This window comes from Asparagus officinalis, chromosome 3, assembly GCF_001876935.1.
Source record: "Asparagus officinalis chromosome 3, Aspof.V1, whole genome shotgun sequence".
Lineage (NCBI taxonomy): Eukaryota > Viridiplantae > Streptophyta > Magnoliopsida > Asparagales > Asparagaceae > Asparagus > Asparagus officinalis.
The window spans coordinates 11,236,354-11,253,217 of record NC_033796.1 but is presented as its reverse complement, the minus strand read 5'-3'; the positions used below and the strand labels follow the sequence as shown (position 1 = coordinate 11,253,217).

Sequence of the window (16,864 nt, the reverse complement as noted above, 5' to 3'; positions counted from 1 at the left end):
CTAGGGATAATCGAAAGGATTAAAAGTATTATGGTGTTGGATTTGTGAAGATACTTGTATGGCTTTTGCAATTTAAACTTTTAATTGACGGATGCAGTAAACTGATTAAGCTAATTAAATACACGTATGAATGAATGCAATTAGTAAGATTTGTGAAGTTCACATTAATTATGAATTTATCGATGTGCTTAGAAGTTAATAGTTATTATATAAAAATAGCCATCGAGTATATACATGACCAACTAAATTTAGCTAGGCTCTAATGCCTCGTTTGGTACGCAAGAATGAGATAGAATGGAATAATCATTCCTACTTCTTATTCCCTCATACCAAACATAACTGTTTTTTAGAAGTTGGAATGTCAATTTCCACGGAGTGCGCATTCCCACTTTTCGTGGGAATGAGCATTCCAAGTGAATTAATGAGGAATGGTCATTCTCAGTCAAGTGAGAATCAAATTAGTTACGTAATTTTCAATTACATCCCCATTGATAATAAAAATAAGTCTAAAAATCATGTCTCATTGAGCGACATAATCATATTAATAACATGGATATGTATGAACAATTGATTAAGATGTTTTTTCTTAGGCTTGGATATATAGGGAAATTGATTCTAGGATAGAAACACGAAATATTAACTATTTTTATAAAGTTTAATTTTAAAAATAAAATTGTTTAGTTATTATCATTACTGTTTATTTTTATCTTTTTAAAAATCTATGTCGTTATAGGGGCAATATTAGAAAATAAGATTTAATTCTCACTTGTAAACTAATGGTACCAAACATGAGAATGAAAGATATTTTCATTCTAGCTTCATTCTACAAACGCACCGAAATAAGAGAATGAATATGGGCATTCCATTCCTACATATATTCCATTCTATTTCATTCCTTATTCCATGTTATTCTCATTTGAGTCCATTTCTACGTACCAAACAAGGCGTAAATATTTATCCTTTGGAATTAAAATGCATGATAATGCTTGGAATAACTGCATTCTTTCTAATTACCACTTAATTGAAAATGATATGAATCGTTTTTTTAGTGTTCAATAGAGTTCCTGGTAAAGGGGATAGAGTTAGAGGTCTCTCTCGTGACATTGTCACCCCTTCCAAATGGCATTCTGCTTGGTATCCCTCTGCTCCAGATTTGGTGAAGCTCAACACAGATGTTGTTGTTCCTCTGAAATGAGATATTATTGATTTGGGAGGTGTTATTCGGGATCACCATGGACATGTGATTGGTTGCTACTCTATAGGGATCAGGGGTCCTATGTCTGTGGATCATGCGGAGCTGTTGGTTATCCTGGAAGGCATTCGCTTTGTTCGGCGTATGAACTAGAGGATTTTGGTGGTGGAAATTGACTCTCTAAAGATTGTCTCTTTGGTGGACTCTCATTCACCTTTTGCTTCCTTGGCTCCTATTGCAGATGATGTTCGCACTGGTCTGACTATTACTGGCTGCTCTAAAATTTCTTAAGGCGCACTGGTAATGATGATGCTCATTCCCTAACTAAGTCGGTTGACTGTTTGTTCTCTTGTTTTTGGTCTGTTTCTATCCCTTTGTTTTTGAGACAATGTGTTGTTTAGGACTTGGTTGGTTAGGTTACCCTACCTGCCTTTAAAAAAAATACTTCATTTGAATTCCAAAGTACGATTTCTTTTCCAAAAAACTGAGGTGACAACAAATATTAATTGAATAAAAAATGTTCTTTTTCTATAACAATAATGTACAAATCCTGAGTCAACCCAACAAACGGGACAACATTAAGAAATCTCTAATTAACATATCTATACAAATTCATGCGCATTATGTATAGTACTATCCATAAATCTACCCAGTAAACTTGGTGCAGCCGGTAGAACAGAGTCTAATTACTACCTCTCAATCTATATTGAACATTTATGTAGTTTATCCAAGCTCAATATCCGCTCATTTTAATTGTGATTTACTATCAGATTGCGTGTTAAAATTCGATATATGCTAGTTGATCACTTTTGAGGGAACATCCTAATTGATTATTGAGAGATGCTTAAAAAATAAAAGAATAGAAAATAAAAAAAAAAGGAATCATCATATACCTAAACGTCTACTTCTGTCAGCTGAGAAAGAATTTAATTAACTATCATACACGTCTCTTGCTGGTCAGTTATGTACACCAGTATAACTCCGTTAATTAATTGTTAATACATCTTGTTGACTAACATTTTTAATCCCAAAGATATGTGATTCTCAGTGTACTTATTTAAAATTCGTTCGTTTCTCCTTCATGTAATTTATTTGCATTTAGACTAAGGGCATGTTTGGATTCGTAGGGGGTGAAGGGAAGTTAAGGGAAACTGAGTGAAGGGAAGGGAAGGGAAGGGAAGGGAATTCACTTCCCCTTGGTTACACCCCAATTTAGGAGGTAACAATTTTTATACTATTAGGGGGTGAACCAAGGTGAATGGAGGTGAATTAACTTCACCTACTAAGTGTTCCCAAACAAGGTGAATGGAGGTGAATGGTTCCCCTAACTTCCCTTCACCCTCATTCCCCTCAATCCAAACAAGCCCTAAGAGCGTTATCCTTGCATTTCAAATTCCAAAATCTCAAATCACTCATGCAGCTTACTTCTTTTTTTTTTAACAATTCTGCTTTTAGCTTTTGACTCCTGATTTTAGCCAAGTGCCAATTCCATTTCCCAAATTTTTACTTATACCATCCAGATGCATCAAAGTCTCTTAAGAAATTGATCAAAATAAGTGCTCAGCACAAATAAAATTCATTAAACCGAATATATGCTTCTTTTACTGTATTTATAATTTCTTAATGTTGTGTTACTTTTAGGTCTTTTGTGTTAGCGATCATAAGACTGGTCTAAAGATTGTCATTTTCTTATGTGTCAATTAAATAAGTTTATTTACCTGAAAGAAATCATTTCTTTTTATTTGAGTGATAAGTGATAGATGTCTTCCTATTGTTAGCCATCGTAATCTTTCATATATAAATAGAGCACACAATTGAGAACTACTAGATTTTGGTCATCCTTTTCGATAAGATTCGATCTTATTATTCAAATTTAATGGTAAAGCAAATATAAATAAGAATAAAAAGTGAAATCAATATAGTAATTTGTTGAGATTATTAATATGTGAGCACATTCTCATATTGGATAGCATTAGAAAAAATTAATGGATTTAAAATAAGAATTGGGGTCAATACCTAAAAAATATAGTTTTGAGGTTAAAATTGAATTCTAGCTTCTATCTAAGACCAATTAACTCTAGCTTTGGTGCAATTTCTCTCAACAAATGTGAAGGTTGAATTTACAGCAAGTCGACCTAAGGGTATACCAAGTCAAGTTGACTTAGATGCTCAACGGATACTCGTAGGAGTGATGTAGTTTGGTTAGCCCACAAGAAAAGTGGTGCAAGATTTGTTGGGGATTCGAAACAATCAATCGAACCTTTACCCTTCCGGACCTTGTGTTAAAAGTAGGAAAGTAGGAAATCCACCACAAATTAGATCAAAACTTGTAAAAGAGTAAAGGAGATGAACACACCAGATTTAACGAGGTTCGGCAAACGTGCCTACGTACTCGGGAACCACACCACACAATTCTTTTATTAATTAAAGAAGAAATACAAGCTCTCAAATTAGGGTTTTATCTCTCTGAGATTCTCTCTCTTTTCTACAGTTAAAAAGCTCTCTTTTTCGTGTTCTATCAAGCCCTAAAAACGTTTAGGTATATATAGAGTTCTGAAAGAAACAGAATCCAAAACAGATAATAAAACTGGTTGACTACGTCCGCGGTTCGACCGCTCAGGTATCACGCGTCGACCGCGGCGGTCACGTATCAAACGACAGAGACCCAAAAAAACACCTACAGGGTACCAACGGTCGAAACCGACGGCGCGTCGAACCAAAACCCGAGACCAAAATCCATTACAGAGATTTGTGCGGTCGATCGTCGCGGTCGACCGCCTTCAGCTCCAGGCTCTACTCAGCTCTGTGCACGTTCGCGGTCGACCGCCGCGGTCGACCGTGCAGGCCTCCTCCTGTTTTCTCGATTTTTTCTTCGTCTTCTTGATTCCAGCTTCAGTTTCGACTTTGGGTCTACACTTTAGACTAACAAGATTCTACAGATATTTCTAGTCATGTGCCAAATGCATGGTTCGTTAGCCCACAAGTGAAGTGATTCACAAAATTAGTGAATGATGTGAAAGATTGAAGTATATTTACAAATTAAGGGGGAGATGTTGAGGTTATTAATATGTGTGTATAATCCCACATTGGATAGGATTAGAAAGAGTGATGGAATTAAATAAGAGTTCCACATTGAATAGGATTAAAAAAAAGGGGGTAGATTTAAAATAGGGGTTTGGACTAATACATGGAAGCTGTAGCTTTTGGGTTAAAATTGGTTCTAATTAGATTGTTTTCACCCTATAAAAACAATATTAATACAAATCCATGAATCAACTCAATGACCAAAAAAAAACATCAAAAGGTCTTTAACACCGTCCACACAAAATCACGTACAAAACGTATATAGAGTCTCCTATATCTTGGCAAACAGAGCACCGAGCACAAGCACCAGAAATAAAGCTGGGGAGAGCTTCACGGCCGAATTAGGCAGCACAAACGGGCGTTGCCCTTGGTTGACTCCTGCTGGACCGTCCGCCGATGGAGATGTAGGCAGCTCGGTCTCTGCTGGAGGTGCCGCCGGTGGCACAGAGTCTAATCCTCCTCCAGCTGTATTAAACATTTTGTGGAATACGTGTGAGCTCCATGTACTAAATAAGCTACTCCACTATGCCATTGACAAGTTAGATTTCGTTATACAATTCATGAGAATGGATCCCACACGATGTGTGTATGTAGTATCGAAATACAACAAAATTTTGAGGGGGAAAAAATCTATATGAGCTCATTGTGCTAAATAAGCCATAAATAGGTATTAGTGGAAAAAATGCACATGGCTAGCCACATCAGAACAAATGCTATAGTATTGTTCATTTTGTCCTATAAAGTGAACAACTCTTAATCCAATTTTTTTTTTTCTTGAACTAAGATTTACGGGACTAAACATGAGACAAAATATCATGTGCATTAATGGTTAATTGAAATACCTCGTCGATTTGTTCCTTGATCGATTAAATCTACTCCTCTAAACTTAAAGGAGAATTCCAAAAATTATTGTTCATATTAAAGTATTTTAAATCAAATATGGCCCTCTGATTTCTGCACTAGAACTTACTATTCATATTATAGTAATTTACAGTTGCATAAACGGTAAATCAAATTTGCTTCTCCATACTTGAAGTTAATGCTTTAGTAATTTACTATATCATAAACGGTAAAGTAAATTAAATCTATTAAAACTTGGACCATTCTTTAAGTACAGAGGAGTGAATATGATATCTTAATCAAATGTATTAAAACTTGAATTCTTCTTTTAAGTATAGAGGAGTAGATATGATTTTTAATTTTAAACATACAATAATTAAATCAAATATACTAAACTTAAAGGGAGGCAAGTTCAAAATGTAATACTTAAAAAAATAGGAGGTCATGTTTTACACGAGATGCACACTAGTATTTTTGAATATTAAAATCGAAGTACTTACATGTTGGAGGAAGAGGAGGAAGACCGGGCGCATAAGCAATAGGTCCGGGACCTGGAACAGGAGTCGCAGTTGCTGCAACCAAATAATTAAAATCTTTTATACATAACCGAAACTAGATACATAAAAATTCATTAATACACGCCAACTTCCACGAATCTGTACGACGATGGACTGAACAATACAAACCTTTGCACTGCAGAGGAACAGACGTAGAGCCGCAAATCCGAGGAAGGTTGATAGCTAAGGTCCTGTTAATTGGGAGGGTTAAAGGGACGCTTCCCGTGAGCATTAAACAAGCGCAATCTGTGCTGCTGCTGATAAGCGAGCCGAGAGCTTGGCAGCAGCCAGCGGTCGGAGATCCACCTCCGTTAGTGCTCCCAGTGAGGAAATTCAAGCACGGAGTGAAACTGCTGATCAATGAGCTCGTGCACGCCGATGTCACCTGAGCCGATGCCAAATTCATCGACATTGCCATAGCCATGATCGCCATGGAGATCGCCTTGGTTGAGACCTTGCTGGTCTTCATTTTTTGTGTTTGATTTGGTCGTGGAATAATTTGTAGCATGGGAATTAATGATGGCGAACATGAGAATTAGGAGGATTTTATACTTGAGGAGTAGGTCGGAAGTTGGTGTTGGAGATGAACTAACCTCATCTAACGATGATCGTAGCCAATTTGTTAAAGTTATGAAGAAAACGCCAGGGAGAATGTCAAAGCATAAACTGATAAACTGGTTAACGACTTAATTGGCTGGTTAAGGTTCCATAATTTTGAATTGACAATTAATTAGAGCAAAGTATGGTGTTTTATTAGTTGATCATTTTTGACTTCGGATCTTTATATCTAGGGTAAAAGTACAGAATATAATTCTAATTCTATGCTGCTATAAATGATTGAATAATGACTCCCTCAAAAGTTAAATGGCGTGTATAATAGGATTTTTAATTCAAATTTAACAGTTGACACCAGATTTAGATTATAAATAATATTGACGCGTAAAATTAATTCTTGATTCTTTTATGCAAAAATCCATACCAAAGAATTGTGAATTTAGCCTTCGAGTTTATTACGCATTTATCAGTTACTGTTGCCTAATCACTGGAGGGATAAGGCCCAGGCCATTGAGAATATGGAGATTTTAAGGCCCAATTTCAGCCCAATATCCCGATACAACCGAAAACATCTCGCCATCGGGTCGGGTTGGTTTGTGATGGGCAGCGCCTCCAGAATCGCCAACGCCATCACAAACGCAAGCTCGCTGTTCCTCTGTTCTAAGAGCTCTCTTTTTTCTTTTCATTTCTTTTATTTTTTTTTCTTTTTTTGATCTCCTTTCTTCTTTCCAAAAGAAAGTCTCTGAGCATTTTACTATTAATGTCCCGAGAAACACTAAAAAATCTTCAAATCCACTCTACACAAAGGTACAATCTCCATATATCCCCCCACCCTTTATTTTCTAATAATATATTTAAATAGGAAGCAAATGCGCTAAATTTCTATTTATAATCGGTACCTGTTTAATTATTTTGTGATATCCTGTAAATATTGCGACTAATTTATGAAATTGACGTTGATTCGTTGGACTTTTTAGTGTTATTTAGTGGTGGGTTTTGCTTCAAACCCTTGTTTTTTGCCGTTGGGAATAGAGCACGTTTGTTTGCGTGATGCAAATTGTGAGTTAATCAATTGGATGTTTACATGATGCAATTTTAGGCCTCAATCTCTCAGAGCCTTTGACTGAATGATAAATTCATATCAAAATTTCGCCTTTTTTCGGTGACATGGATAACTTTTCTTCCCAATTTTCTTATGCGTAAAAAAAATAAAGAGCTGTGGAGCAGTGTAGCTAACGGTCTTCTACTTACAGCTTGGCGCTGTTCGCAATTCCTCGTATTTTTTAATAATGTTTGTTTCATAATCGAGGGCTTTTCTATGTAGATAGTGGATTGACCTAGTCTTTACAAAATCGATCGCTAAGGGCATCTCCAACCATGCCCCATTTCCCGCGCCATTTTGGTGCAACGGGACTATTCCTTCTCCAACCATACCCCATTTCCCTCGTCATTTTGGTGAAAAGGAACAGTGCGACACCAAATATGGTGTCGCACTGTTATCGCGCTATTACTGTTCATCATGCCATTATTTACCGTATTTTATTTTCTGTTGTGTTCTTAAATTTAATATTTTATCGATATCAATAATAAAAATAATAAAATAATATTTTATAATTTTACCCCAATAATCTTAATTAATAAAATAATATTTTATTGTAATATTTTATTTTCTGTTGTGTTCTTATAATATTTGATTGTAGATAAAAAGGAATATACTGAGAATATTCTTTTTTTAATGCAAAAAATGGTGCAATAGGTTGGAAATAAATTACTGTTTGATGTGACTTTTGCACCATTTGGTGTAAAATTTGCACCATTTTGGTGCGATGGGTTAGAGATGGCCTAAAAAGTCGTGTTTGGTAAGTGCTTTCCGTATTGGCCAATTCTACAATAAGTTTCAGGCAGTCATCAAATCTTGCCTGTGAATGGGAGGAATCGTCAGCTTCATGAAATCTGTGAGGATGTTGGATGAAGGAAAAGAAGAAAGGCAAGAAGATTGTAGCAGTCGGGGGCTTCACATAAATAGAAGATGTCTATACAAGTGGATAATATCACAATATTATGTAAATATAGTAGAGACGAAGAGAACTGCACACAATGATTTATTGTGGTTGGATCAGTATGATCTACATCCACGGACGAAGACAACAGAAGAATACACTAATCCAAAAAGAGATTACAAAAATGATCACTCTCTCATCTCATTTAAATCCCACTAGAGAATCATATAACGAAAGAATTACTTAGTAATCCCCCCTAACTCCTTTCTTTCTTTTTCTATCTGAGGCATGTCTTTCACCATGCATCTTGAGTCAATTTACAGCCTTTAATTTCCCACGACATGGTTGGTGAAATAGTAAAGTTACATCAGTGAATAGATGAGCTAAGATGTTAGGTGAGTCAACCTACACATGATTCATGTGTAAAGAGGAGAACTTAGATTTATTTTCTCTTTCTCATATGCAAAGTCACATTCAACAAATCTCCACCTTAATTTTGAATATGAAGATCTCCTCTTCACTCCTGTTGTCTCGCCAGAAGCCCCTTATGGGCTTAACCTCCAATTTGTCGAACTCCAGGCAATTCGAAACAATGCTCGAACTTACGTGAAAATAAGGCTCCGTCATCATATCTGTCAGGTTATCTACAATACCAATTTTCTTAATCTTCATGACATTAATTTCTCTGATAAAATGATACTTGACATTAATATGTTTGATTCTTTCATGATACATCTGATGCTTTGTCAAATGTATTACACTCTGACTATCACAAAACATCGTAATTACACCTTGGTATAACCTCTCAATTAAATAGCTTCTTTCATTGCTTTTGTCACTATCATATACTCTGCATCTGTAGTAGACAAAGCAACTGTCGACTGTAGAGTCTCCTTTCAACTAATGCGTTGGTTGAAAGAGTGAATACATAACCTGTTAGGGATCATCACTTATCTAAATTGCGCGCATAATCTGAATCAGAAAAACTATGTAGTCTGCAATTTGAATTTTTGTTCATGCTAAAATATAAATTAATATTAACAGACCCTCTTAAATATCTAAGTTTTCATTTTACAGATTGCCAATGGATTTGCAGATTTATCACCTCAGACTGAAGAAGAAAAGCAGTACATGTTTTGTGTTCCTTATGTCAGTGCAGTAGAAAACATTTGTATGCTATAATCTGCACCCGTCTAGATCTTTCACATGTTATTTGTTGAATGTGACTTTGCATATGAAGAGGAGAAAATAAATCTGAGTTCTTCTCCTTACACATGAAGCACGTGTAAGTTGACTCACATAACATCTTAGCCCATCTATCCAATGATGTAAACCATACCGTGGGAAATTAAAGGCTATAAATTGCTTCAGGATGCATGGTGAAAGACGTGCCTTAGACAAAAAAAAAGAGAGGAGTTAGAGAGAAAAGAAAGAGAGAGAGTTATTAAGTAGTTCTTTCTTTTTGTGATTCTCTAGTGGGATTTAAGTGAGATGAGAGATTGATCCCTTTTGTAATTTCGTTTTTGATTAGTGAATTCTTCTGATGTCTTCGCTCATTAATGTAGGTCATACTGACCGAATCGCGTTAAATCATTATGTGACGTTCTCCTTGTCTCTACTGTGTTTGCATAGTGTTGTGATATTATCCATTTTGTACAGTATCTTTTGTGTCTGTGAAACCCCCTACTGCAACAAAGATAAGCATGCCACTACACTTGGTTAAAAAGAGTTTACTTTTTCAAGCATCTCAATTTGAGAGTTTGCTTCAGATATCATTTATTTGGTTAGCTGTAGAGTTCAAATGGTCACATTTGGAAATTTATGTTATTTTTAATAACCTTCCCGTCTTGTTTGTGTGTTGGTGTACACACTGAAAGCTCTTGTGACTATCCTGATTATTATTTAACTCAAAGCCCTGTAAGAAAGTCATTTGTAATAACCTTCCCGTGTTGTTTGTGTTGGTGTACACACTCAAAGCTCTTGTGGATTTTTCCTTCATCTTAATGTTTTCTATTTTTGCTGAACCACTCCTGTGCACTTCTTTACCCTTTATCCATCTAACTTTTCTAAAATGATCATGGCTATGCTATTGCATTTGACTATGAAAAGAAACTTTTGAACTATGGAGGTAAGAGTTCCAACTCAATTTCTAATATTATGTTGCTGACATCATTCTAATTACTTTAAGCAAGTGCTATGTATGTTTAACCCATCTTGTATTCTAATTTATTTCGTGGAGTATGTTATTAAATTTCCGAATGAAACATGACCTCTTTCGATCATGATGAGTTGATATTTTGACCTTTAGGTCCATGCTCATGGCTACATGTAGAGTTCCATGACATGGCATATTATTGTGAGTAGATTTTATTTTTGTTGATTGGTATGCAAGTTCTATAGAGTTTAGTCGACTTTTAAACTTAATGTCTTAGAAATTTGTTTATATTCCGTTTGTGGTCATGTTGTTAGTTTATCATGTACGATGAACTCCCCCCAAATACAAATAATAGACTTTTTTGCTACACGCAAATGACATGCAACTTAAAACTATTGGAATGCCTTTAGAGAGACGTGTAGCTAGTAGTTGTAACTTCACCCATAATGAACACTTTGGTGAAATGTCAGTATTTTTTAAGGTCCTATATCTAGCTTGCCTATTTATAGTAGTAGAGATATAAATCAATTTAGTGCAACTCCATTTCATTTCAGAATAGTAGTGACTATCTGGTCAGTCATGCTATTTAGAAACACAATGTGTTTATGTATACTCCCAGGAGGAATTTTAATAGTGTACCTTTTATGGGTTTTCATTTTTTCTGATTCTAATTTTTCCGGACCAATGTTTTCTTATTGATTTTTTTGAAGTTTCTCATTGAATTCACCAGAAGTTTTCCTATTGATGTTTGTTATGTTTCCTTTGAATTTTCAACGGCAAATGTGTTTCCTAACTTGTTTAGCATGTTGCAATATGCTTTTGTAATGGATGAAACCAGTTCCTCATGTCTAACATTTGGAAGCGTGCTATCAAGTCTAACTTATTTCTGCAAAAAATTGGCACAGTGAACTGGGCTTCCCCACTCTTATTCATGTGCTGAGAAGGAAATTTTATGGTTATAATCTTAACATCACAACAGTTTTCTTCTTTTTACTTTTTAAGTTCTGTAAACTTACAGCTATATGCATGGGGCCTTTAACCTCAACTAATCTTTGTCACCATGACTGCTTAAAGTGTTTAGACTTCCCCTCACTCCTACTTCAGCTGCTAGATTCCTTTTCTTTTTATTCATCGCCTTAATCAGATCCCCTGGGTATATGAATCATCATGTTAATATGTCATTTATCATGTCTTTTTTTTTTCGAACTGCTCACTAACATATTGAGCATCATATGTCTCATTTCAGGATGTTCTCTTCTGTAAGACCACTTGAAATTCACTTTGGAAAAAGTATTCTGAATGACAAATAACATAATGTGTGGCCTTATAGAAGGAATCCCCGTTGCAGTTGCTCTCCAATGCCTTGCTCGTGTTCCCTTCTGCTAGCACACTCACCTTCAGCTCGTCTCTTGATCATGGAAATCAGCCCTTCGCAGCCGTGAGCTCTTCAAGGCTTGATGCGAAGGTGGTGCAACTGAAGATCTCCTCTGTGTCCTAGCTTTCGATCCTGGAAAGATATGGCAACTCTATGACCTTCTCAGAGATCATTGGCTCACTCTTCCCATAATGCCTTCAAACATTTGCCTTCTTGCTTGATTCGGTGAGGCCTCGGTTGGAGGAAAGCTCTTTGTACGTGGTGGCAAAAGTGATAGAGTTGACCCTCTCACCGGGGATTTTTGTGACAACTGTGGTGTGGTCATATGATCCTATAACTAGAGAGTGGGCCCGTAGGGCAAATATGCATGTGCCTCGTGCAATGTTTGCTTGTTGTGCGATTGATGGCAGGATTATTGTAGCTGGTGGGTTTACAAGCTTTCGTAGGTCAATATCAAATGCAGAGATTTATGATCCCCGGGTCAGATACTTGGTCTCCTTTACCCGATCTTTGTCAAATTCACACTTCAGCTTGTTCTGGCATTGTTATTCAAGGAAAAATGCATGTAATGCACAAGGGTTTATCGACCGTACAAATATTAGAGGACCGTGCCCGTGGTTGGTTGTAGAGGACTATGGATGGCTTCAAGGCCCTGTGGCAGTGATTGATGGTGATCCTTATGTCTTAAATGGTGGGTATATGTTAAAACAGCAGAAGGAGAGCTTGATGATGGATAAGGTTTTGTTGCCGAGATCAGAGTTTAAGAGAATTGGGTTTGGGATGATTGGGCTTAGAGATGAGATTTATGTAATTGGAGGAGTTCTTGGGCCTGGCACAACGAATCAGTCGATCAAGCGGTTGCGAGATGTTGATGTGCTGCACTTTTGGTCGAGGGCTGGGTGGAGGCTGGCTGCGGCGATGACTAAGTGCTGTGGGAGTATTTATGTGATTGTTGGTCACCCTTCTGCTCTTTTGATTTCATATTGAACTGTGTAAAGAGCTTAGACAGCAGGTGTTTTTTTTTTTTTTGTCGTCTCCGAAGGGGGTGATGATGCGGAACAAGAGTAATATTACGTGATACCCTTAATTTATGCAGGTCTGAAACTGAGAAAAATACTGATTTCTGGCATTTTCTCGAGTTTGATGAGCAATCCCTGAATACTGATCAGTGAAGCTTCTTAAGAGGGTTATAGAGTTGTAGTTGATGAAATTTTGGGAGTTTGGTTATTGAGGTTATAGTAGCTAATCATCATCAATTAACATTTCAAAGTTCACGCGCAGGTCTGATAATGTTTCTGCCTAAAATTTTTGTAATATCGAAATCCCTTACTTGACTCAGCCGAAGGTAAAATTCATTAATGATATAATGCGTGGTGAAGGATCAGGAGTTCAAAGAAGAAACCCATTGAAGTAAAAGCATAAACTCCATTTGGATCTGTAACTAAATCAATTAGCTTCAAAGTTCCTCCATATAGATGGTTCAATAGTCAACAACATCCCAAACCTAAACTGCAGCAGCATATTTTTCAATAACCCAATCTGGAATCGAACCAAGACCATGAAAGTCATATTGAAACCTTCCAATCGTTCAGATCACCTGTAATGAATTGGAGCCCAGCATCCTAATAAAACCTAAAACTTAACAGCATGATCGCAATTGACCCGTTTGTATTCATCATCGGGTTGGCTTCAAACACTAACGGGACGGGATGTCTATTTTTGTCTTTGTTTTAAGGGCCAAGTGTTATTGGAGTTAACATATTTATGTTTATATCCTAGAACCTAAGTGTTCGGTTGTAGGATCCCATCTCGCGGACATGCCCGTGCCTCATGAAATGTTTGCATGTTGCACAGTAGATGGAAAGATTACTGTCGCAGGGGCGTACACTTTCACTCTTCAATCAGAAAGTGAGGTAGGGACTACGAGCTTTCGTAGGTCAACCTCAAAGGCAGAGGTTTATGATCCTCATCAGATACTTGGTGTCCTCCGCTCAATCTATGCGAAAGACATCCTTCACCATGCTTTGCTTTTGTGACTCGAGGGAAAATGCACGTCATGTATGAGGGTTTATCAACTGTACAAATATTGCAGGGTGGCGGTTGTGGTTGGTTTTGTAGATGATTATGTTTGGCTTCAGGGTCCTATATATAGTTGTGATTGATGGTGATCCTTATGGTTCGAATCCTGGGTATGTACTAAAACAGCAGAAGGAGAGCTTGATGATGGATAGGGTTTTGTTGCCTAGATCAGAGTTTACGCGCGCGAAGAACTGGGTGTGGGGTGATTGGGCTCATGGATGAGATTTTTGTTACTGGAGGAGTTCTTGTTCCTAGAGGAAGTTTTGGTCCTGGCCCCACGAATCAGTCGATCGAGAGATCACGAGAGGTTTATATGTTGCGTGTTAAATCAAGGCCAAGTTGGAGGCGGGCTGCGACGATGACAAAGTGCTGTGGGAGCATTTTAGGGTGTGCTGTGCTGAGGATATGGAGGAATTGTTTGTTGTTGTGTTTTTCCGCTCGTTTGATTTCATGTTGAACTGTGTGGAGAGTTGAGAGAGGAGGTGAGGGTATGTGATTCAGAACAAGAGTAATAATCATGCGACCCTTATTTTATACAGTTTTAAGCTTAGGAAAATACTGATCTCTGGCATTCTCTCTTGAGTTTGACGAGTGAAGCTGCTCATTAAAAGGTTAAGTTGTTGAAGTTTGAAATCTTTCGTCGAGGTTATCATTGCTCATCATCATCATTATCATCATCATCATCCAATAAACACTTCAAACACAGATTTGAGAAATGTTTCTACCTGAAATTTTTGTAGTAAGTGAAATCCCTATTTGACTCATAAAGCCAAGGTAATGTTCTTCAACGTACTATAGACTGTGATGCTTTCTTAACTGAATTCAGAAGTCAGAAATTTAAGTTCGAGAAGAACGCCACTTAAGTAATTTAAAAAAAAAATAACAGACAGCTTTGTAAATTAACTAAATCAATTAACTGCACCAAGTTTGATCCAATAATGTTGAGCACAAACAGATACATTTCAGCTCATACGAGAGAGGCCTCACAATATTGCAAATGCCTACAAAGGTTCTCTCTCATGGCTTGGCCAGAAGAATCAACTTGCTGACACATTTGCTCCTTGTAACCAGCATCATGGTGATTTGTGAGGGCAACATCATGGTTCAATTTGTCTCCATTATCGATAATAATATTGTGAAGGAGGCAACAAACGAGGATAATACTCGGTAACTTGTGCTTATCAGGTCTCCACATTACTTTGTGCAATATCCTCCAAGCACCCTTTAGTTGCAAAAGTGCCTTCAAAGCAAGCAACCTTACTTCTTTATGCTTCAAATTGAAGCTCACCATGGATTCTGAAAGACTTTTACCCTCATAGGGAGTCATAAGCCAAGGAAGAAGAGGATAAGAAGAATCCCCCACAATGAATTCTCTGATCTCCTCTCTTTCTTCAGTCATCTTGACAAGTCTATTCAACCGTTTCCCACTCTCACAGAGCTTGTAGAATCCCGAGAATTTCAATAAGCGGGCATAAGTCATGCTCCCAGGCCAACCAGTCACTATATCAAGAAACCTCATCTCGTGATCAACTATCCCTTGAAGGAACATACTGTAGTTTCTCTCTTGATCACACCAATCATCTGATGATTCAACTGCAGGAAGTGTCATTATGATATGTGTTGCATCAATAGCACCACAGCAGTTAGGTAGGCCAAATGTTGCTTCGAGGCTGGCTTTGATTTCCTCCAATCTTTCAGGCTCAGGCCACTTCATGTGGTGTCTTGCTCGATCTTCCATTGATTCAACAAATCTCCAAGTCACTTGAGATACTGTGGATTGCCCAACGCCAAAAGCTCCTCCAACAGACACCTGCGACTCACCAGATGCTAATCTTCTCATGGCAATGGCAACTTGTTTCTCGACGCTCAGAAGTCTTCCTTCGATGTTTATGAGACCTGAAGGAGGCCTTGATACTAGGTCCTCCCTCACTAGGGAGCAAATGTACTCAAAGGTATTTTTGGATACCCTGAAAAAGCATTTGAACGCTGCTTCTTCTTCAAGAGGAATAGTTGGCCCTGAGGTATTATAAATGAGTCAGGTTCTATATAGCTATCACATGAAAGCATGTGTGGCATTCAATGGGAACAATTTTAACATTTGAAGAAGGTTTAAGGTTCTATTTCCATCATAGCTGAAATGAAAATTGATAGACGCAGGCATTAAAATGCCCCTCAACTGCAAAAGTTTAGCTACGTGGATCCTCTTGATGACAGATATAAGTTTAACCAATAAAGATTTGTTGGAAGTAATTTTTACACGTGTAACTTTTATTAAAGTGATCAACTGCTATAAGTAAGTAAATGAAAACTATCTAAGAATTCTCAGCAGCCTGCTCTAACTAAAACGCATGGACTTCACATAGCAAGTGCCAAAAGGCCACTGTACCATATTCAAGAGAACTTCATATTAGTTCCTGAAGTGAGTTTACAGAAATCATCATATCGACATAACAAACAATCTCAAGCAAAATGAACTACAACAAGCTCCAGACAAAATTTTGGCCAAGTTATATGACAGTCTATGAACTGGACTTCAAGCTGTCAACCCCAAATATTGGCGCCAAATTCCTAGTCAAGTTCTATAAGCAAGCTAAGGTCCACACCATAGAACCTCAATGGCAATATGAAAGGTATACAAAGCAAACTTTCCTTCGCATCTGATTTAAACTAATGCAAAGAAAGAGGAAGCCTCCAAATTCGACTATCACGAAAAGGGTCCAGACAAAGCGATAAGGTGGTAAGAGTTGATATAAGAATTTGCATTAGTCTCTCTAAGGCACAAAATTAAGCCCAAAAGCTAATTAGAATCACATTAAGAATCATTGTTGATGCTCATTGAAAAAGTTTCAATATGCTATGGTAACACTGGTTATAGTAGTACAGGTACTAAATAACATGAGTTACAGTATATACACTCTTCATAATAACAATATCATGATGCACTTTAGTATAAATGGTCTGCTCTTTACACCATGGTGTTTATAAGCAAGTTTTGAGCCTGTACTTCAACGTTTTAAACTGGTATTG

The 16,864-nt window shown here is 37.1% G+C and overlaps 2 protein-coding genes and 1 pseudogene across 2 annotated transcripts in view; 1 reads left to right on the top strand and 2 right to left on the bottom strand.

Annotated features, from left to right (window-relative positions):
• LOC109832079 (non-specific lipid transfer protein GPI-anchored 2-like) lies at nt 4,311-6,230 on the bottom strand. The gene is made up of 3 exons (XM_020399523.1): nt 5,803-6,230; nt 5,617-5,688; nt 4,311-4,741 (listed from the first exon to the last, which is right to left on the bottom strand). The coding sequence occupies exons 1-3, from the start codon at nt 6,179-6,181 to the stop codon at nt 4,548-4,550; spliced, it is 645 nt and encodes a 214-aa protein (XP_020255112.1). The 5' UTR covers nt 6,182-6,230; the 3' UTR covers nt 4,311-4,547.
• On the top strand, nt 6,822-12,896 carry LOC109832983 (annotated as a pseudogene).
• LOC109832982 (protein ANTAGONIST OF LIKE HETEROCHROMATIN PROTEIN 1) overlaps nt 14,733-16,864 on the bottom strand; it is a 4,269-nt gene continuing 2,137 nt past the window's right edge. Inside the window, exon 2 of the mRNA XM_020400504.1 lies at nt 14,733-15,853. Coding sequence (XP_020256093.1) covers nt 14,805-15,853 — 1,049 coding nt within the window. The 3' untranslated portion in view covers nt 14,733-14,804. The remainder of the gene's footprint in view (nt 15,854-16,864) is intronic.

Excerpts from the sequence above, each read along its gene's own strand:
- LOC109832079 (XM_020399523.1), bottom strand. The coding sequence starts at position 6,181 with ATGCTACAAATTATTCCACGACCAAATCAAACACAAAAAATGAAGACC. Across the intron at positions 5,689-5,802 it reads TGTTCCTCTGCAGTGCAAAG|CAACTGCGACTCCTGTTCCA; the intron begins GTTTGTATTGTT and ends ATTTGGTTGCAG. Across the intron at positions 4,742-5,616 it reads TCCTCCTCTTCCTCCAACAT|CTGGAGGAGGATTAGACTCT; the intron begins GTAAGTACTTCG and ends TGTTTAATACAG.